At 41.8% G+C, this 22,465-nt stretch overlaps 1 protein-coding gene across 4 annotated transcripts in view; it reads left to right on the top strand.

The window, feature by feature from the left end:
• SCAPER (S-phase cyclin A associated protein in the ER) overlaps positions 1 to 22,465 on the top strand; it is a 408,076-nt gene that overhangs the window by 197,054 nt on the left and 188,557 nt on the right. For all 4 annotated transcript variants that reach the window (XR_012251257.1, XM_073652665.1, XM_073652664.1 and 1 more), the window contains exons 21-22: positions 6,774 to 6,839; positions 8,558 to 8,684. Coding sequence is in view for 3 of the 4 variants with exons in the window: in XM_073652665.1 (XP_073508766.1) it covers positions 6,774 to 6,839; positions 8,558 to 8,684 (193 nt within the window). In the remaining variant the exon portion in view is untranslated. The remainder of the gene's footprint in view (positions 1 to 6,773; positions 6,840 to 8,557; positions 8,685 to 22,465) is intronic.

Here is a 22,465-nt window from a genome sequence, read left to right as displayed (position 1 = left end):
TCCGCAGCGTATATGCTGCGGTCAAAAATCCACAGCATGTTCATTAATTTTGCGGAAGCGCAGCGGAATCAATGTGCGGATGGTACCCAAGTCTGGATGAGAGGAGACTCTCATCCAGACCTGGGTACCAAAGAACCTGTAAAAAAAAGAATAAAATAAAGTTTATACTTATCTTCTGATGTTTTCCCTCCGTCGCGCTGTTGTGTGAAGGACCTGCCACATCATTGAGTCATGTGACCCATCACATGACTCAATGACGTCACCGCAGGTCCTGCACACAACAGCGTGAGCCGCTCAAGACTCCGGACGGGGCAGAGAATGCATCGGAAGGTGAGTATAAACTTTATTTTTTTATTTTTTACCATTCTGATTCTTTTTTTTTTAACTATTACTTGGTCACACTATATAAATCCATGCCGGTTGCATGGATTTATATAGCGTGAACAAGTTGTCAAGCACTTTTCCAAGTGATGCTTAAATCACTTGGAGAAGTGCTTGATAACCCGCATGCGGAAATGCATGCAAAGACGCTGCAAAGACGCCTCACAAACGCTTCTACCTGGCGGGAAAACCGCATGTAAAATCCGCATGCGATTTTCCCGCCAGGGAGAAGCGTAAAAAATATGCTTCAGTTCCGCAACGTGGGCACTTAGCCTTAATTTGTATAAAAAACGCAGCAAAAACGCAACGTGTGAACATAGTCTAATTCTTGTCCCTTTTCTCATCTGGACACTTTCTTCATTCACTTTTTTGGCAGTTGATTCTTGCTCAAATGTTTTTAGAATTCCCAAAGAGGTAAACAGAAAGAACCTCGCATGTGTGGCTACCACGAATCTCAGAGTGTCTACCACATGAGAGGGAACATACCTACAGTGCTGTGAAATAGTATTTGCCCTAACCCGATTTTTTTTCTGCTTGTGCTAAATTGTCACATATATACTTTTTGGATCGTCTGCTAATTCAGTATAAAATAAAGACAACATAAGCACAAAATGCAGGCATATATGATCATTCCATTTTCTGAAGATAAAGATTTAATCAAATCCTAGGTTACCAATGTGAAAAAGTAATTGACCCTTCCCCTCCCTAAACCTGATAACCGGCTGTGCGCTGCAGATGTTTGCGATAACTTGTGTTGAGTCTTTTACATTGTTGTGGAGGAGTTTTACACCACTATTTTTTTGCAATTGTGTTACTTCTCCCTGTATGAGTTGCTATCTGATAACACCCACTTGGACTTAACAAAAGTTAACTCATTAGGTGACAAGTACATTGATTGCAACCACAACAGAGAGGTGAAATAAAAAAATTAAAAATATATATTTATTTCACTCTGCAGCCACCATTACATCATGTGTTCAGTTCAATGTGAAAAATTTGGCAGAGGGAACCTGACAGCATGAATTGCAGTGTTGTATTTGTCATGTAATATTGATTTCTAGCAACACCAATGTTAAGGGAAAGTTGCCAGCATAATTGTAAAATCACCAGTTTAATCTTGTGGTGCCGCATATTCTTATTGGTTTGACTAGTTGGACAGGCGTGCACTCATTGCTGATCATCCCAGCCCGCCGATATCACGTCCATAGGGGAGCGCTTATAGTCTCTAGTGCCCCTCTACCTCCTCCCTGCTTTGCAAATCGCACAAATGCATGGTGGTTACCATGACTTTGGGCATGCATAGTGATCTGCCTATGTGCCACTGCCCTGGTGTCACACTGTGCAGGCCCAAAGTCTGACCAGCCCAGTGCTACCCTCTACAACCCTACTGCAGACGTACTGCACTGTTTTGTATAGTGCTGAGCTGAGAGGTACAGTGAACTCCTATGTGCCACTACTTGACAGCTCAGCATTGTACACATCAATGTCAGTGCGCATGTGTACACACGAAGGCATAGGCAATGTCAGTGCGCATGTGTACACACAAAGGCGCAAGCAATGTCAGTGCGCATGTGAACACACGAAGGCATAGGCTATGTCAGTGCGCATGTGTACACACAAAGGCATAGCCTATGTCAGTGCGCATGTGTACACACAAAGGCGCAAGCAATGTCAGTGCGCATGTGTACACACAAAGGCATAGGCTATGTCAGTGCGCATGTGTACACACGAAGGCATAGGCTATGTCAGTGCGCATGTGTACACACAAAGGCAATGTCAGTGCGCATGTGTACACACAAAGGCATAGGCTATGTCAGTGCGCATGTGTACACACAAAGGCGCAAGCAATGTCAGTGCTCATGTGTACACACGAAGGCATAGGCTATGTCAGTGCGCATGTGTACACACAAAGGCATAGGCTATGTCAGTGCGCATGTGTACACACAAAGGCGCAAGCAATGTCAGTGCTCATGTGTACACACGAAGGCATAGGCTATGTCAGTGCGCATGTGTACACACAAAGGCATAGGCTATGTCAGTGCGCATGTGTATACACAAAGGCAATGTCAGTGTGCATGTGTACACACGAAGGCATAGGCAATGTCAGTGTGCATGTGTACACACGAAGGCATAGGCTATGTCAGTGCGCATGTGTACACACGAAGGCATAGGCAATGTCAGTGCGCATGTGTACACACGAAGGCATAGGCAATGTCAGTGCGCATGTGTACACACGAAGGCATAGGCAATGTCAGTGCGGGTGTGTACACACGAAGGCAAAGGCAATGTCAGTGCGCATGTGTACACACGAAGGCATAGGCAATGTCAGTGCGCATGTGTACACACAACGGCTATGCCAGTGCGCATGTGTACACACAAAGGCATAGGCTATGTCAGTGCGCATGTGTACACACAAAGGCATAGGCTATGTCAGTGCGCATGTGTACACACAAAGGCTATGCCAGTGCGCATGTGTACACACAAAGGCATAGGCAATGTCAGTGCGCATGTGCACACATGAAGGCATAGGCTATGTCAGTGCGCATGTGTACACACAAAGGCATAGGCAATGTCAGTGCGCATGTGTGCACACAAAGGCATAGGCAATGTCAGTGCGCATGTGTACACACAAAGGCATAGGCAATGTCGGTGCGCATGTGCACACATGAAGGCATAGGCTATGTCAGTGCGCATGTGCACACATGAAGGCATAGGCTATGTCAGTGCGCGTGTGTACACACAAAGGCATAGGCAATGTCAGTGCGCATGTGTACACACAAAGGCATAGGCAATGTCAGTGCGCGTGTGTACACATGAAGGCTGACTTTAGGCAGTACTTTTTGTGGGAAACCAGCACTGTTAATCCAAAGCAGGGAAAGCCTCCAACTTTCAATGTAAGGGGGCATAATGGTGCGCTGAGCTCTTGGCCAATCCAAGTGTGCACTGAAGCCCCCTTATTTGCATGCAAAATGTAAGTTATTGTCTCAGGCACTGTACCACCAGCAAGTACAGTGTCAGTATGAGTTTTCTAGAGGCTAAGTTCCCTATATCACTATATAGCTCATTTAAAATGCATTTTGGGGGTGATAAACTCCTTTTACCTGAGAGTTCCCCAATAGGGTATTTAAAAATGGCGTTTCTAAACCAGACAACCCCTTTTAATGCAAAGTGAAATAGAACCGTCTGATAACACAGTTCATAAAAGATTAATATTCAATTGGAATAAAAAAACAACTGCAAACAATATGTACTGAGCGATTGTGCTGGTTCATTGTATACAAAAGGGTTTGCAACCTGCTCCTCTTCTAAATTCGCACATTACAGGGGGCAGAGGCGAGCAGCGGGACAGAGGGTGATAAATGGCTTATTATTTCTCCGTAGAAGTTTTGTTGGTCTTATTAATATTATTTATATCCTTAGGTTATTAAATTAGGTTGTAGGAAATGTGATGATTTATGTGCAGGCGTATGAACTATGTAACATGTGAGGAGGGCCTGTCACAGAAACACTTTAATCTGTCAGAGCGGAGGGATGTGTATATGACAGTGTCACAGGAGGAACTATCTACTGAGCACCGGATTCACTGATGAATGGGGCTGTGCTCAAAAATGTTTGAACTGGCTGTCTGGGAGAATGGTTTGAGGCTTTTCTGGATAGGAGATCTATGAAGAATGATTAAAGAATGAAACACTGGCCATTGATAGATAAATAGTAAGCTGCTAGCTGGAGGGGTAAATATTTCTACCTGGCATATGTGCAGCATGTTGATCTTAACATTATGAAGAGATATGATAAGGTAACACAACCTTTACTCCACGCACCACTTTTTTATAATTCTTTTTGCCATTAAAAAGTTTTTATCAAAAACACTGAACCTTTTTTAAACCCTTAGGCTACACTTATAGAATGGAAATCCTGCAGTTTTTCCATTCAGATTTTAACAATTTACCATTTCATCTTCACCTTATAAAAATACAAATCTGCTGCAGGTCAGTTCTTTATGTTGATTTTCACAGAGGATTTTGGCTTTTGCAATGCACTGGGTGAAATTCGTGCCAAAAGCCGCATGTAAAGCATGAATATTTTTCTATGGAATTTGAATAAAAATCTACAACAGATTTTTCCTTCCCAGTTCTGGACATATTAAAATGTTTAAAGGGGTTGGCCACTACTTGGATAACCCATACTTAAATTCAACAGTTCCCGATGTAAAATAAAAACACTGTATACTCACCTCCCAGACCAGCGCTATGCAAGCATTGTTGGTGCCGTTTCTGCCAGCACTCTCATGACATGGGCTGCAGTGCTCAAATTTCCTTGTCCAAAACTGCTTTGTCCTTGGGAAGTGTGAGCGTTGAAGCCCATAGGCAGCCACTGATGGGCTGCTGCGCTCCCGTGACATTACAATCTCACACTAGTGCCGGCCAACATCGCTGGAACAGCGCCATTCTGGAAGGTGACTGCTTTTATTGTACATGAGGCACAGCTGCATTGAAGAAGAGATTGTCCGAGTTTTGGAAAACACCTTTAAAGGGTTAAATAATTATTTATTTAATATAAAATATTTATTATAATTGTTCCTTTTCCTTCAGGCTGTGCAAATTAAGTCTCTCCTGATGAGTTTCATATTTGAGACTTCCTTCATGATTTTTGCAGCTAAGCTTTGGATCCGTTCTATCTCATCAATGCTGAGGTCTCCAGAATAGAGATGAGAGCGAGAGAGAGATTGATTTCCCAGCTCCAAAGTTCGGGTCCCCATTGATTTCTGTGGGGTTCAGGTACAGTTCTGTTAAACGAACCAAACTTTGGACTAAAGTGCGGTCGAACCTGACAAACCTGAACTTCCACAGGTCCACTCATCCCTACTCCAGAACTGAACATAAAATTCTGCAATGTGATCTCACTGTATATAGGTGTATATAGTGTGATCTATATCTCCCTCTTTGTTCTGGTTATATCTTTATACCGCCAAAGATTCAACTTGATTTCCTGCAAGGACTCACGTTGAGGCTGTGAGATGTCAGTACCCCTAAATCTTCCTGTTCTGAAGTCTTGGCTAGCACACCATTGCCTATTCATTACAGAGACAGAGGATTCTGCTCTCCGAAGTGCAGCATTTTACATTTGGAAACATTGAACAGCAGTTTTTTTTTATTGTTTTGACCATTTTGCAAGTAAAACAATAATTTTCAATGTTGCAGACACAACTCTGGGAACTTGAGTCTTAATGTACCCTCTGCATACAGAGTTCTGCTACCTGGGGATCTAACCCTGTGTACCTTCTAGAATAGGATCATTCTCCAGTCATGTCAGCCTAAGTCGTGCTAGATGTTAAAAAGCAGTACAGTGTACCTCAGATCTCCTATAAGAAGCATGTTAGTACTATCCTTAGGTGCATCTAAGGCATCCTTTTTAACCAAACAGTACCCTGTTCCGTACTGGTGAAGGGCAAAAACCCTGAAATTGTACTGTCTACAGATGGGTCTCTGGTTTGACTCATGAGTTATTTTTGCATATTTTTTCCCCATAGAGCATTGCCTTAAAATAAGTCTACTTCAATTTTTGGGTACTCCCCATGAGTTAGACCGGGTTGAGCCAGACATGTTGAAAACAGTCAAGTCACTTCCACAAATTACGGACGAGTGCCAGAGCTGCCTTTACATTGCATGCATTATTCTGGTCTGTAAAATAAACCAGAATAGTACATGCTGTGATTTTTTTTCCCCATGCAGACCACTAGTCCGCCTTGAAAATCAGCCATGTGTGTCTGTACACTAGCTATAATGGGTCCGTGGTGCATGTGAACTACATACGGACCGACTACACACTCTCCTTAGAGGGGATCTGTCAGCAGGTATTTGCTATTTAATCGGAGGGCAGTATGAGGTAGTGCCTGAGACAGTGATTTCAGGGATGTGTTACTTTGTAGGTTGTATGCTGTTGATTCAGTACAGTGAATGTTTTATCAGCAGGAGATTAACACTACAGAACTACATCTCCCATACTTCCTGGTCCAACCACACCCCCAGCACTGATTAGCAGCTCCCTGTCAACATACAATGTGCATAGAAAGCTGTGAAGTGGGCGGGGTTAGCTTTCTCAGCTCTGCTGTTTTGCTACATCTACAAACTCTCATTGTGTCGCAACTGCTGCACCCAGTAAATTAAGTGATACATCACTGGAATCAGGGTCTTTTTCCCTACAGTATGCTGCTCTCAGATGAGGTAGAAAAAACCTGGTGACTGATTCCCTTTAATAAACGCTTACATGATGTATTTTTTGTAATCTGTAAATAAATGTCTATGACAGCCCTAGTTATTAACTTAACCATGGATTTCTAGAATAAGTGTGACGTTCATTTGTTTCACACTGTGCTGTATCTTTTCTTTCAGAGTGAAGGAATATGAGAGTGTTCTGGAAATGAAAACGCCTGTGTCTGATTCTCCATACAAAGCTAAGTGAGTCTAAGTGTTGTGATATCAGTGTGATTTATTTGTCCACAAATAGTTTGTACATTTCATTGGAAGAGGATGTAAAAGCTGATAATTAGTCTGTGTGTTGTACGGTACAGATTATTGTAGTTCTTTTTTAAATTTCAATGTTACATGTTTTAAAATAATTTTGCTTAAAGTATTTTCTTAGAAATTGTATGTACTATATGACACATTGCAGTATATGTATCCAAAATATATCTTTGTCCTCTTTTTAGGTTCTCTTTTCACCCTTTATCCCATTTGCATGGCGCAGAAAATCTGTACATTATTTATAAGAGAATGTTGCAGATTTTAACATTTACAACATTTCCTATTCTTCCTTGGATTTGCTCCAGATCTTACTGCAGGTTTCAAATACTGTACTGTGAGAAGGATAATCAGTGGTAAAATCTGCATAATATCTGCCCGTCAGCCCAGCCTAATGCTTTGACCATCCCTTCGTCTTTTCCTATAAGCTGTTATTGGCTTGGAGTCTATACTTTTGGTCTGCCGAAGCTAACAGATTAGAAAGATTGTTGCCCCTGGCAATTTATTTACAAGGGTCAATGCATGCATCAGATATATTGACCAATTAGGAACAATTATCTAGATTATGAAAGAATATGTGTATATTTTTATGTTTTTATTTGAATGTTTTAATCTATATTTCGATTTGTTTTAGCGCTTTGTGCAACATCTTCCACTCATTCTCAATTTCTTAATCTACATTCAGTTTCAGTAATTTAGAATTTTATTCAGTCTGTTGTTTGGAAATTTGCTGATTTTATTCATGACAAAAAGTCTTTGGAGTGATTCATGAAAGCTTTTATGCCAGATAACTGGCGGAAAAGCTTTGAAAAGTTGCTAAATTTTTGCGCAGCGGATAGAAATGAGCGGATCGATTTGGATCGAACTGGAATATAATTTTTGGTGTGGCATACGCCACTCAGAAGCAGCACATCCTGCTACAGGGAGCCCTTCAGTAAGACTGCCGTGAGCTACACCAGTCTTTTGTAGAGCAGTAATCTTGCCCGGTGCCAGGCAAATTCTGAATGACAAATATAATCTAAACCTTAACAACCATATATGTTTAATATACTACCAGTATTAATCTAGAGCAGACCTAATAAAGCCAAACAGGTACAAGCTTCCACCTCTGACTCTGGTGGCCGCCTCTCTCTGCTTTGCAGGGATGCTAAGGTTCATATGACAGGATTCTTTTTTATAAGACCAACTCCATTAGTAACAAGCCTATTTACTCACTCCATTGCTTAGTCCATAACATCTGCATCAGATTTCCAACATAATGAATATCTCCAGGTCTAGAAGACAATGAGGGAACAAGCGATCAAGATTTGGCCCATTTTAACCATCCACACACAGCTCACCAAAGCACCCCCTTTGTTTTTACAATTCTTATCCATAATTTATTGGCTTCATGTGTACATGAAGATAGCCATCACCCCTTCATCACTGCTTACAGGGCCAGAGCGCTACCCTCATTGGTACAATGGACTTATAACATTAAATCCTCCCGCCTCTAGCTGGTAAAAATCAAAATACCTAGTATCTATTTGGGCTAGTAGTGCTTTGCACCTGTCCCCTTACCATGCTATCCTCAAACAAAGCAGCGGAGTTTAATGCCAAATCTGCTGTACATTTTCAGTTAGTCTAAATCTTGTGCATTTTACACCTGTTTTTAGGCTACAACGACTTACCAAAGATCTCCAGAAACAATTGCAAACACAAGATAATGGAGTCTGGGCCACCAATAAAGTGTCTGCTCTTGACCGGGCTTTGGGGGAAATTTCTCGGATCCTAGAAAAGCAGGTAAGGAAATAATAAACTTCAGTAAAAAAAAAAAGTGAACTTGTATGTTTTTCACTCTGTGGCGAGTGTATGTTTTGCAATCTGTTCAACTATTATCAGTGGATGGTATCCTTGTTTTAGGAATGTATTCCTCAGTGACAGCATTTGTTCGGGCGCCCATCGATCCCCCCACCTCGCGCGAAGAAATCACAGGGTGCCAATGGGTCACCATAGCAGACATGGTGGCTTGATGAAGAACCACATAGCTATCACTGAGGAATACATTTCTACAACAGGATACCATCCACTGATAATAAATGAACAGAGCTACAAGGATTCCAATAAGCATCCTCCTGGATTACAGACAGAGGGAAGACGACAGCAGGGTGCCTCTTGTGGCCACATACAGTCATGGCCAAAAGTGTTGGCACCATTGAAATTGTTCCAGAAAATGAAGTAGTTCTCCCAGAAAATGATTGCAATTACACATGTTTTGTTATACACAGGTTTATTTTTATTCTTTACCTTTCCTCAATTTTTCTCTGCCGTCCATGTCCAGGGAGATTAGCTACTGTGCCATGGGTTGTAAACTTCTTGATTGTTGCGCACCGTGGATAAAGGAACATCAAGATCTCTGGAGATGGACTTGTTACCTTGAGATTGTTGATATTGTTCAACAATTTTGATTCTCAAATCCTCAGACAGTTCTCTTCTCTTCTTCCTGTTCTCCATGCTTAGTGTGGCACACACAGACCCACAATGCAAAGATTGAGTCAACTTCTCCCCTTTTTATCTCATTTCAGTTGTGATTTTCATATTGCCAACACCTGTTACTTGCTACAGGTGAGTTTGAACGAGAATCACATGCTTGAAACAAAGTTGTTTACCCACAATTTTGGAAAGGTGCCATTTTTGGAGTTTTGAGTGAAATTATGTCCAATTTGCCTTTTTTTTCTCTGTTTTTTTTGCGTTGTTCCAATACCCACAAATGAAATAAAAGTCTGTAACAAAACATGTGTAATTGCAATAATTTTCTGAGGGAAAAACTTCATTTTCTGGAACATGTTCAAGGGTGCCAACACTTTCGGTCATGACTGTACAACCCCCACATGAGCATCCTAAGAAAAGTTGGTGCTGATTTCCATTCCATATTCCACAGAAACCACAGGCTGAAAGTAATATTCCCAGATCTACCAGTTCTCTCCTACAAACAGCCCCTAATTTAAGGAATCTCCTCGTCAGAAGTGTCCTCTCATCACCATCAGATATAGGCACATTCCCTTGACAATAAATAATCTGGACTTGTACCCACATATTACCATCAAATACAAACTACATACCCAACACAAGTCAGGACTATAAGATCACAGATTTTGTGTCCTCCAATGTGGTGTACATGATACAGTATACGAGGTGCCCTGAAGGTACCTGTATTGGGGAAACCAAGCAAAACTACAAACAGGGATGAATCTGGACCTGGACACTGTATGACAGATTTAAAGGTCCCTTAAGGACCATAGAAAGAGAAAAATTTGAGAATTCATGCTGATAAGGATGTTCAATTATTTGGCAATAGGACTCAATTTAACACCTGGATTTATGACTAACTGCATGGACACAATTCACACTTCAACCAGACTGACTGCAGATCACTAAGCCAACATTTCTCCATTTGTAACAAAATCCTTAATTTGATTTCCTTGGCTTATCTTTAGGAGGCATTACCCCTTCCACCCTATGCACATATATCCTGTGGTAATATCTCTTAAATGTTGTGCTCTGAAAGCTTGCAAACATCATTTTTCTGGTTAACCAATAAACGTATCACTCCTAGAATACTTTTGTCATTTTTGGGCATAGAAGTATTTACATTGATTTTTCTGTCTAGCACGGTACCACAATATAATTTTTTATTGTACATCATGATAATGCCTAGGAAACAAATTGGTAATATATATATTTTAGGAGATGAATAGGTACAATGCTCACCGCCGTGTGATAGGCTATGATCGCGGTCTCTGTGTCAGTGCAACATAAACTGAGAATGTCTGTGTGTATAGGCATGTATTCCTTGGTCTCGGCTCTCCCTTTCAATGGCTCTAGTTAAATGCAGCCATTTTCGGGGTAGTGGATTGTTGGAAAGCTTCAGATCAAGCGCTGGATCGACTTACAAAGTGTGCTGTATTTGGATGATAACATTCCAGAGAGGGCTGTATTTTGTAGCCTTACCCAGTCAGATCCTGACCGTAACTGTTTGTTATCAGATATCGGATATACCAGCACTGCCATGGAGAGTTATTCCCATTAAAAGCCACAATTGAGGGATTACTTGGATAAGGCTCCTTTGCCTTCCCCGCCGCACGGACTTTGCTGCCAATCAGATAGCAAAAATAGCTTTCTATTCTACAGACTTGCCCATTAACTTTAAATCATGTTCTTAAAATTGAAGCCATTAGTGGGGCCCTAACAGAGTAATTTCACTTCCTACATTAATATCATATCAGGTATATTCCTATCCAAGAAGATATTACTAAATAACAGGTGAAATCTGCAGTTTTCGCATTCATTTTGCATTATACACAATCATCACATCTATATATAGCATTAGAAGTACAGTAATAGCATTGCTACAGCAGGCATACCATCATATACTTATAGGAATCTGCATTATGGTATTTTATGCTCTACTAGAGTGACTACTTTTCATTTAGTTCAGTATATAAAACTTTTAGTATATAAGTTTCTTTATTGATTCCTGGAATATATACATCAGAATTGAACATTTCCGCTGTCCTATAAATGTGATAATACCACGTTATACCACGTTACACATGGACACCCAGACTGATACATTCATTGTGGTAGTCATTTACATTCTAAAAAATGACAGATCATGCAATACGCTGAAAAAAAGAGAATGGCCTCACCTCCAAAATCATACGTTGATCTAATGCCTCTCAGCAAAAAATATATAAAATTGAACTTGAGGTTCTTAGTTTAACATTCTGATCAGACTGTACGAAGCCCACTGCCACGTCACGGCAAACCTCTTAGTGGGTCCTAACGTTTCCTGCCTTAAAGGAGCGGTGCCGTGCGCCAAACACCGCCGCAGCGGCAATGCACCAGCAGGGCGGCCTGGTGCCTCACAGGAGGCGCCACTCCTTTAAGGCAGGAAATGTTAGGACCCACTAAGAGGTTTGCAGTGATGTGGCAGTGGCTTCATACAGTCTGATCAGAATGTTCAACTAAGAACCTCTTGCTCAGTTTTATATATTTTTGCCGAGAGGCATTAGATCATTGTATGATTTTTGGAGGGGCAGTCCATGCTCTTTTCTTTGCATTCTAAAAAATGACACTACTAAAGGCTGCTAATATATCCGCCTTCTGCAGTGTTCTGTATACGTGTTGTGAAATATCTCTTTACTATCCCCAGAGGACCATCCATCTGTAGAGTGGAGCTATATCCTTTCAGCAGAAGGATTTACCAGCGTACGGCCATGCCTCCATAAGATCATTTATAAACTCTGCCTGTAATTCTATTGTATAGTGGGCGGTGGGAAGAGCCCCGATGGTGTGAGCTATTGACTAGAGGGAGTACGGTTGACACTGTTAATTGAATTTCCCTGGGGAGTTCTCCTGTAGGAAGAGGCTTGGCTGCGCTGCTCCGGACATGGACCGGATGCATTATATACCATTGCTAATCACAGAGATCAGATAGAGAATGTTCTCAGGGGAGATAAGACTGCAGGACAATAGCTTTTCACTTACTAAATGGACTGCTTTATGAGCTGCATCATAATGACAGTACTCCGGGGACTCTCCCCAGCGCTTTACAATCAACATGTTAAAACTTCCATAGCCTCCGAATACTAAACTACAAGCACCAAGATGACGTGAACCCAGGAATCTGCACTTATTAGAGCATGCTTGTTTTCATATGACTATACTCAAGCCTAAAGTGACATCTGTATCCGTTCTTAGGGCCGTTGTAATACGCTGTTAAATTTAGATGCTATACACCTTTGTGTTGTGAACGATAGAAATAAGTTATGCATGAGTGGAAATAAGAAGCGATGTTGAGTGATATGCGGAGATGCAGTTCTGGCGGCTTAGTCAGGTTTGGTAGCGAAAATAGATTAGTACAGATTGGATAACAGAGTTTAAGTTGCAAAAGAAGATTAAAGCAGTTTTTGATAATCGGATCTGATCTGAGATGTTCATGTCAGGGTAAAGCCACTTGAGATTCGGCATCTGACAGTAAAGTTGACCAGCACGTCTAAAGCTGCCACAGTGATATTTGATATAACATTAACATAAAATAGGATAAAACCCTGATACTGTGAGCACAGGCTATTTGCTTGGTACATCTGAGATGCTTGTTTCATAGAGAAATTTATGAATCTCGGAAATGCTCTTAGCCCATGCAGTCATACTTTTATGCAGCTTAAGATTTGATTATACCCCTTTCATTAAAGGCTATTGACACCATTAATGTTATCTGGAAAAAAATATTTTTATCTATGTTAGTCGTTACCAGTAGTCAATACAAGTTTTAGTCTGCCATCTTCATTACTTCATACATTTTCAGGCCCCCCTGATATGCTGCTTACAGCCTGATCCAATTTCCTTTTTTTTTTTTTGTGGGAGTGTCTGTACTCGTAAGGCTGTGTGCCCACGATGCGTTTTTTAAGCATTTCCGCAGCAGCAAAACGCATGGTAGAAGGCCTGCCATGTTCCCCAATGATAATACGCATGTGCTGTGCACATGCTGCGGAAATTTCCGCTGCGGATTATCATTGCGGAAAAAAACGCAGCACTACCAATTATTTTGCGGAAGTGCTGCGTTTTCGCCACCATTGACTTGCATTGAATCGCATGGATTCCGCGTCACTGCATATGTAGATGCGCATTCTACACGTTTCAATGTGCGGATGGTACCCGGGTGGGGAGGACAGGAGACTCTCCTCCGGACCCGGGTACCATAGAACCTGTAAAAAAAGAATAAAATAAAAAATAAATATTATATTTACCTTCTGATGGCCCCTGCTGCGCTCGTCCTCCCTTATCGGCAGATCGCGGTGGACTGAAGGACCTGCGCTGACGTCATAGTCATGTGACGGCAGGTCCTTCAGTGCAGTGTACCAAAATCTGCCGGCTGCCAGGACGGAGCGAAGCAAGACTGCGGGGGCCATCAGAAGGTAAGTATAGATTTATTTTTTTTATTTTTAACCATTCTTTACGGTCACATTATATAAATCCATGCCGTTTGCATGGATTTATGTAGTGTGACCAAGTTGACAAGCACTTTCCAAGTGATGCTAAAATCGCTTGTCAACCCGCATGCTGAAATGCAAGTGAAGAACGCTTCACATCCGCTTGTCCCTGGCAGAAAAAACGCATGTACAACCCGCAAGAAACGCTCAGGAAAAATCCGGAGCATTTCTGCATTGTGGGCACATAGCCTCATACATGCTGGATGTGAGATCTGTGTGTTTCCAGCCTGCTGAGTTTTTCAGTAGGTTATAAAAGAATCGTTTTTATACCGCGCTTTCTTCCTTTTCTGTAGCTTGTTTTCTCAGCTCTTCCTGAAGCTGTTGATGCTTTTCCCTTTCCAAATTCTTGAAATTTGCATACAACCTCCTCCCCCCCTCCTTGTGGCCATCTCTAAGGGCTCATGGACATGATCGATTTTTTTCGTACAAGTGCTATCCATGGCTTATACAGATAGCACTCGTACCTATAATATTCTATGGGGCTGTACACATCTCTTATCTTTTTCCTCGGATCGAGTGGTCTGCGGAAAAAATTGTAGACATTTCCGATTTTGCTACAAGTGTTGGATCAAAATCAGCAATGCAAGTTTATGGGTCCGTGAAAAAAATCAAGAGTGCGGTCAGATTTTCACTGACAGATTGGAACAAGTGGTGAAACTGTTTTGTTTTTTTCTCTCCACGTCAGAGAAAAATAACGCCATAGAAGCAGTATATGCCCTGGCAGCTTCCCTGTAGAGTAAATGTACTCAAAGAAACAATGCAAATATGAAATATTATTTTACGGTAAAGCAAAGCAGATACCCATAGAATAATGTTGATATTATATTTTTACTGCGCGGTAAACATTGTAAGAATAAAATAAAAAAATGCAAAGAACAATAGTGGAATCCTTTAAAGGGAACCTTTCATCAATTTTTTTTATCCCAAAGTAATGCTGATTACTTCCATACCTTTATTGTAGAAATTTGTGTTGAGAGATATTTTATTGTTGAATTGTTATGCAAATGAGATGCAAATGAGAGCCTCTTCTCTATTGTTCGCCTTGTGCCTGTCACTGTTTGTCAGGTCATTCTTCTTTTAGTGGCCTTGACCTGCTTCCCCTGCCAGCAATCTAGTGCAAGAGTCATTATTCCTCAGGGTGGTGCATGCACATAGAAGACAGTCAGTGTCTGGCACAATCTGCATATTTAGCAAATCGCTGACTGACCCTCATGTTCACTCCTCATGTTATTCGTCTGGACCTTACTGTACACGCACAGCCCTGGGAACCAATGGTGCTTCCACTAGATCTTCTGTATGAGTGGTAGGTCACTGAAAGAAGAGTGACCTGTCAATCACTGACAGGCTGTCGAGTGGTAAGGGTAAGGAAGAGGCAGCAGTCCTGTCAGTGTAGTGCACGCCCAGCACACTTGCGACTCATTTGCATAAATATTAACAATATATTTCTCTAAAACATAATCCCAGATTTCTCAAGTAAAGGTATAGCTGTAATTAGCATTGCAATGCCTATGCACAGATGGCATTAGTTTGGAGTATAAAACCCTGATAACAGGTTCCCTGTTATCTCCTATCTCAGTAATAGGAAAGTCTTTCTTCACTGAATACAGATTTTACCTCAGAAATTCCTCCGAGAATTTTGATAATTCACAGTTAATTACACAGTTGCTTATTTTCATGTGTACTGGTGATTTATGAAATAAAAAGTAAAACAACGGTTATGCTTTAATTATATTTGCTCCAAATTATTGGTGGGAAAAACCTAAAACTCATCCTGCAAAATAACAAGCCCTCATACCATACTGCTTTATCGAAAGAAAAATAAAAGTTATTGGTCTTTGAAAGCAAGGATGAAAAGAACTACTATGTCATTAAAGAGAACCAGTCAACCTGAAAATGCAGTCCTATCTGCAGGCACCGTGTTATAGAGAAGGGGAAGCTGAGTACATTTATATGTAGTTTTGTGTGAAAAAATTCAGTATAACCTGTATTCTGGGATTCTTGGTTCAGTGGACGGTCCTATCAGTCCTATCACTGACTTTCTATACACAAGAGTGCATATAGTGATGGCTGTCAGTCATTGTTAGAACCGCCAACGGGACCAAAAAATCCCAAACACAGGTTATACTAAATCTTTTCTCTGCTCAGCTCCCCTTGATCTATAACATGATGCTTGCAGATCGTACTGGATTTTCATGGCAACAGGTTCTCTTTTTCTTGGCCATTAATCAATTAGGCCTGGCCGTTAAGGGGTTAATATTGTCTCACAGTAAGGACATTTTTATGTAGCAGAATTAGGGAAGCAAGGGGCCAGACGAGACTTCAGAGATGTGATACTAGGGGAGAAATCAGCAAAAGCTAGAAAGGGAAAAAAAAACGTGGCGAGGGTTTTTTTTCTGTGTATTTTCATCAACTACATAACAGTAGAGACAGTGAGGTGGATTTATAGTAAGGATCCAAGCACAAAAACTTTTGCTTTTGCTGAACATCATCCTTGGAGTACTGAGAGAGAAAGGCATAAGAGCCATGCATGTAGTATAAAGGATTAATTTCCGCAACATTCAGTATTCAGAGGCTAAATGATTAGTTGGTAGTGTCCAGTACAATTAGGGAGTTAGCAGTAGTGATGGGCGGACCCGAACTGTAACATTTGGGATCTGTACTGGACACCTAGTGTCCGTGCACAGACCCCGGACTTCTCCCGGAAGTCCGTGTTACTGTTCTGACTCGGCAGTCCAAATAAAGCATGTTGAAAGGCTCCAGCGCAGACAAGCAACAAGCTTTTCCAGTGTGGGCACTTCCATGCCATGCCAATACTTCAAGTATTGGCACGGTTGTCATGGGCCAATAAAAAGAAAACGCCGTGGGTCCCCTCTATTTTTGATACTAAGGCTATGTGCCCATGTAGCAGATTTGATGCAGAGCGTTTTTGGCTCTCTCTGGCAGAAAAAAACGCATGCAGATTTACACACTTTTTTTCAGCGTTTTTACATGCGTTTTCAAGCACTTTTCCAAGCGATTTTGAGCATCACTTGGAAAAGTGCTTGACAAGTTGATCACACAATATAAATCCATGCAACCCCCATGGATTTATAATGTGTGAACAACTTAGCTGCTTTAAATGCAGCATCTATAGTAAAAAAATCAATAATTAAATCGTTAAAAATAAAAAAAACCTGTATATTCACCTCTCCGGCGGCCCCCGGTCTGCTCTCCGGTCTCCTCCAGTCTGCTCCCGGCTGCGTCTTCTCTCTTCAGCGTCCCGCAGTATACTGTCAGGTCCTGCGGTGACGTAATTTAGTCAGCTGATGTTCACGTGACCATCACCTGACCGCCGACGTTAGCGGTCGCGTGACCATTAGGTGACTAAATGACGTCACCGCAGGACCTGACAGTATACTGCGGGACGCTGAAGAGAGAAGACGCGGCCGGGAGGAGACTGGAGAGCAGACCGGGGGCCACCTGAGAGGTGAATATACAGGTTTTGTTTATTTTTAACTTTTTTATTTCTTTTTTTCACCGCGTGGTAGCCGGGATGAAGAGGAGTTGTAGTCTCCTCTTCATCCCGGGTACCACACGCACCGCGATTACGCTGCAAATTCGCGGCCATTGAATTTAATTGAAACGCAGCAAATCCACATATACCTGCGGGTTTGCTGCGTTTCAATGTTCCTCAATGGCCGCAAATTTGCAGCGTAATCGCGGTAGAAATGGTCATGCTGCGTTTTGCAAAGCAATGCGAATTCGGTGAGCAAATTAGTGCATCATGTGCACAGCACATCCGAATTCACATTGCTTTGCATGGCAGACTGTTTTACAAGCGTTTTCGCGGCCGTAAAAACGCTACATGGCCACATAGCCTAAGTGCAGGTAAAGCAGACAGCTGTGGGCTGCAACCTTCATCTGTCTGCTTTATCTTATCTGGTTATCAAAAATAGAGGGGCCCCCACACCGTTTTTTTTTTAACTATTGAAATTATTTAAAAAAAAGGCGTGGAGTCCCCCCCCCCCCCCATTTTTGATAACCAAGCAAGGTAAAGCAGACAGCTGGGGGCTGGTATTCTCAAGCTGGGAAGGTCCATGGATGTTTGGCCCTGCCGAACCTACAAATAGTAGCCCGCAGCCGCCCCAGAAAAGGCACATCCATTAGATGCGCCAATTCTTTTGCTTTGCCTGGCTCTTCCAGCTTGCTCTGGTGCATTGGCAAGCGTGGTAATATTTTGGGGTTGATGTCAGCCATGTAATGTCCACTGACATCAAACTCAGCGGTTAGTAAGGAGTAGAGAGTCGTCTACAGTTGTGCTGAAAAGTTTACATACCCCGGCAGAATTTTTCCTTTCTTGGCCTTGTTTCAGAGAATATGAATGATAACAAAAACACTTTTACTCCACTCATGGTTATTGGTTGGGTGAAGCCATTTATTGTCAAACTGCTGTGTTTTCTCTTTTTAAATCTTTATGACAACCAAAAACATCCAAATGACACTGATCAAAAGTTCACATACCCTGGTGATTTTGGCCTGATAACATGCACAGAATTTTACACAAATGGGTTTGAATGGCTACTAAAGGTAACTTCCTCCCCTGTGACCTGTTTGCTTGTAATCAGTGTGTGTGCATAAAAGCTGAGTGAGTTTCTGGGATCCAGACAGCCTCTTGCATCTTTCATCCAGCCACTGACATTTCTGGATTGTGAGTTATGGGGAAAGCAAAAGAATTGTCAACGGATGTACGGGTAAAGGTCGTTGAACTGTATAACCCTGTATTTTTTGTTATCCTTCATATTCTCTGAAACAAGGCCAAGAAAGGAAAAATTCTGCCGGGGTATGTAAACTTTTGACCACAACTGTATAAGAAAGCCCCATTACTAACCACCTAGTCAAAATCAATAAACACACACATAGAGAAAAGTCCTTTATTTGTAAAAGGCACTCCCCGACCCTCTTTTACCCATTTATTACCTCTAAAATAATAAGTGTCTGATAGACACCACTCCATTACTAACCCCTGGACTTGATGTCAGTGGATATCACACACCTGACATCAACCTCAAAACCATTACCCCACTTGCCAGCGCACCAGGGCAAGCGGGAAGAGCTGAGGCTAAGCAACAGAATTGGGACATCTAATGGATGCGCCATTTCTGAGGCAGCTGAGGGCTGGTGTTATTAGTCAGGGAGGGTGCCAATATACATGGCCCCTTCCCAGCTTATTAATATCAGCCTGCAGCTGTCTGCTTAGCCTTTACTGGTTATTAAAAATAGGGGGGACCCTACGTCATTTTTTTGGGGGGGCCCAGTTTTAATAACCAGTAAGGGCTACGCAGACAGCTGTGATCTGATATTAATAGGCTGGGAACCTTTATTGATATTGTCTCCTTCCCAGAATAATAACACCAGCCCCCAGCTGTCTGTTATCCCTCAGCTGGATGTTAAAAACAAGGGGGACCCCACACCATGTTTTTCTTTTATTTCTTTATTAGCTAAATACATGTACTGTAAGATACACACGCACTGCACTAATTATATATCTCACTGATATATTTCTTACTATGCACAGGTGCCGGCTGGTGAATACTCTCATCAGCGAGAGCAGGCAACGCTGATGACAGTAGTAGTCATCAGCCGACGCCTGACCGGCGGTAACCTTTTTCATCGCCGGTCACAGCCGCTAGCTCACACACTGTCCTCTGTGTGACAGCATGGGAACCCGCAGCTGTCCGCAAAACCCAGCGGCTGTGACCGGCTTTGACTTCAGTAAGGATACCACAAGTCAGAGTTTCCCACACTGTCACACAGAGGACAGCTTGGCAACCGCCGAATGTTCGGCCCCCCCATTCACTTGAATGGGATAAGAGTCCGGGATCATGTTCAGGTACCGTTCTGGTACCCGAACCAAACTTTTTTTTAAAGTTTAAAGTTCAGCTGAACCGGACAGACACGAACATCCACAGGTTGGCTCCACCAAATGGGGGAGCGGAGCCAGTACACATGTACAACGGCAACAGGTACCAGTGGTGAATGGGTACATTGTATGTATGTAGTGTTGTCAGACATTTATACCATATAGTAAGGCTTTTGTAAGCCTTCTTCTGGAAGCAGCAACAGATGAAGGATTATATGTTAAGAGTAGAATCTTAGAGTGGCCCTTCATAGAAAGAGGTCTTTGAAAGTTTTGCTCCCTCTTAAAGAAGAATTTAAGGTTTGGAACCAGATAGAAGATCCTCCTGGAGCATATATTCTTTTGGTGTGAGCTCTTTGAATGTAAATAGATGGATTGATAGCATCTCTCCAACTGAAGGAAAAAAGTACCAGGCAAAACCAAGTGTTGATCCATCTGGGAACAATATAAATAGGTATTTTAGTCAAGAAGATGATAGAAAATTACGCTAAATGGAACAGTTTTAATGAACGATGTGTTAAACCCTTCCTTCCTTACCAGAGAGTTGTCATTCCCTGGGGGTTAGAGGGCCTGTCTGGATGTGATAAAAAAAAAAACTTTTCTTGTAACATTTAAATAAACCATGTACTTAAATAACATGCAACAGTCCCAGATACATATTCTAAAAAGGAAGAAACTGTGCAACGTCTCGGAAAATGTCCACAACGGAGGAGCAGCCCAGCTAAAGACTTTTTGAAATTTGTCAGGACACATTTTTGTACAGTGTCACTGTGTTTCCCATTTTTTTTATTTGTTAAAAGAGTGAATAATTTTAAACTTGAGATACGTGAAGAAAAGCTATTTGTCCCACCTTCATGGCAGGTTATTTCTATATAGAAAGAAGGATAAGTAGACATCACTGGTAGCAATTATTATGGGGGAAAACCTTAGGATTTAATGAGTTGAAATTCAACGTTTCCATTTTCTCTATTTCTAATTGGCAGTAGAGTTTTTTGCCCTGCCCTTACGATTGCACAGGGTCCACTTGGGGTATGGCCAGTTATATGTGAGTTTTATTCTCGTGTTTTTAGTCAGTAGGGCTGTAACATTGCAATTGTGTAAAATGGAAGGATACAACACATAAAATACTGCTCACAGACCTCCTGCTTTTTGTGTTGTCTTTCCACATGAATATTGTGGTTCATTCGCAACATCCGCACTTTAAGTGTGGACTACTGGTGACTTAAAGAAGCACTCAAATCAAAATTTTTATCCTCTTAATATATTGCAATCACCATATTATATAGCACTGTGTACTTACAATTGCTAATTTTTCCCTTCTACCCAGTTAATTCTTCTCTTTTCCATTAGGTCTATGACATCAAGTGATTAAAAACTGACTAGCTGAATCCTTCTAAGCTCTATGTAGAAACAGGAGGTCAATTTTGCTTGTATATATGAGTCATTGCAAAAGCCCCTGGTAGGGGGAAAGAGGGAGCAGCTGGGTCAGAAGTTGAAGAGGGGAATAATAAATGCAGGGACAAGATACTTCCTGTTTCTACATAGAGCAAAGAAAAGAGAAGAATTTAGCTGGGTAGAAAGGCAAAATGAGCAATTGTACATACACAGTGCTGTATAATATAATGATTGCAATATATTAACAGGATAAAACTTTGATGGGAGTGCTTTTTTAATAGAACTAAAACTTTATGCAGATTAAATTATGGCCTGAAAGAAAATATAATTGATGTTCCATTTCAGGGTAAAAACTTCACATTCAATATCTATTACAAGCTTAACACATAGAAAAAAAGCAACAACTTTGGAATGCCCCCTGGCGTTCTTTTGTCCAAGCACGAAAAATTATTTTTTGTCCTTTTTTTTTATCACATTTACTGTGTTATACTGGAAATCAGTACATTTTATTTTTATGAATCTACCGTATTTTTCAGACTATAAGACACACTTTTTTCCTCCAAAATTTTGGAGGAAAATGGGGGGTGCGTCTTATAGTCCGAATGTTGGGGGGGGTGTATATATATATATATATATATATATATATATATATATATATATATATATATATATATATATATATATATATATATATATATATATGGGGTGTAGGGGGAGCGGTAGCGGTGGAGGAGCGGGACACAGGAGGCAGCAGCCGCCCGCTGCAGCCTACACTGTCCCCGCTGCTAAAGAAAATGAATATTCACTGCTACCCACGCCCATGGGGCGTGGAGAGCACTGAATATTCATGCTCCTTAATAGCGGCACACAGTGTAGCCGCAGCGCGGCTCCTGCTGTTGCCGGAATCGCCTGTGCCCGCTGTTAAAGGGCATGAATATTCAACCTCTCTCCACGTCCATGGGTGTTGGGAGGGGGTGAATATTCATGCCCTTTAATAAGCGGGCACACTCGATAGCCCGACAGCAGCAGGAGCCGCGCTGCGGCTACGCTGTGTGCCGGCTATGAAGGAGCATGAAGTCACTGCGCCCCGCTCACACAGTCCCGGTGTGTGGAGCAGTAACTTCCGGCAGCTGATCTCTCCTTGTGAGCCGCGCATGGCAGTGACACCATGTGCGACTCACATGGAGAGATCAGTGTGGGCAGACAGGACGCAGCGCTGGAGGAGAGAAGAAAGGTGA

This window comes from Phyllobates terribilis, unplaced genomic scaffold (genome assembly GCF_046119375.1).
Source record: "Phyllobates terribilis strain yellow unplaced genomic scaffold, ASM4611937v1 Scaffold_11__3_contigs__length_659146591, whole genome shotgun sequence".
NCBI lineage: Eukaryota > Metazoa > Chordata > Amphibia > Anura > Dendrobatidae > Phyllobates > Phyllobates terribilis.
This window is presented reverse-complemented; position numbering and strand designations above follow the sequence as displayed.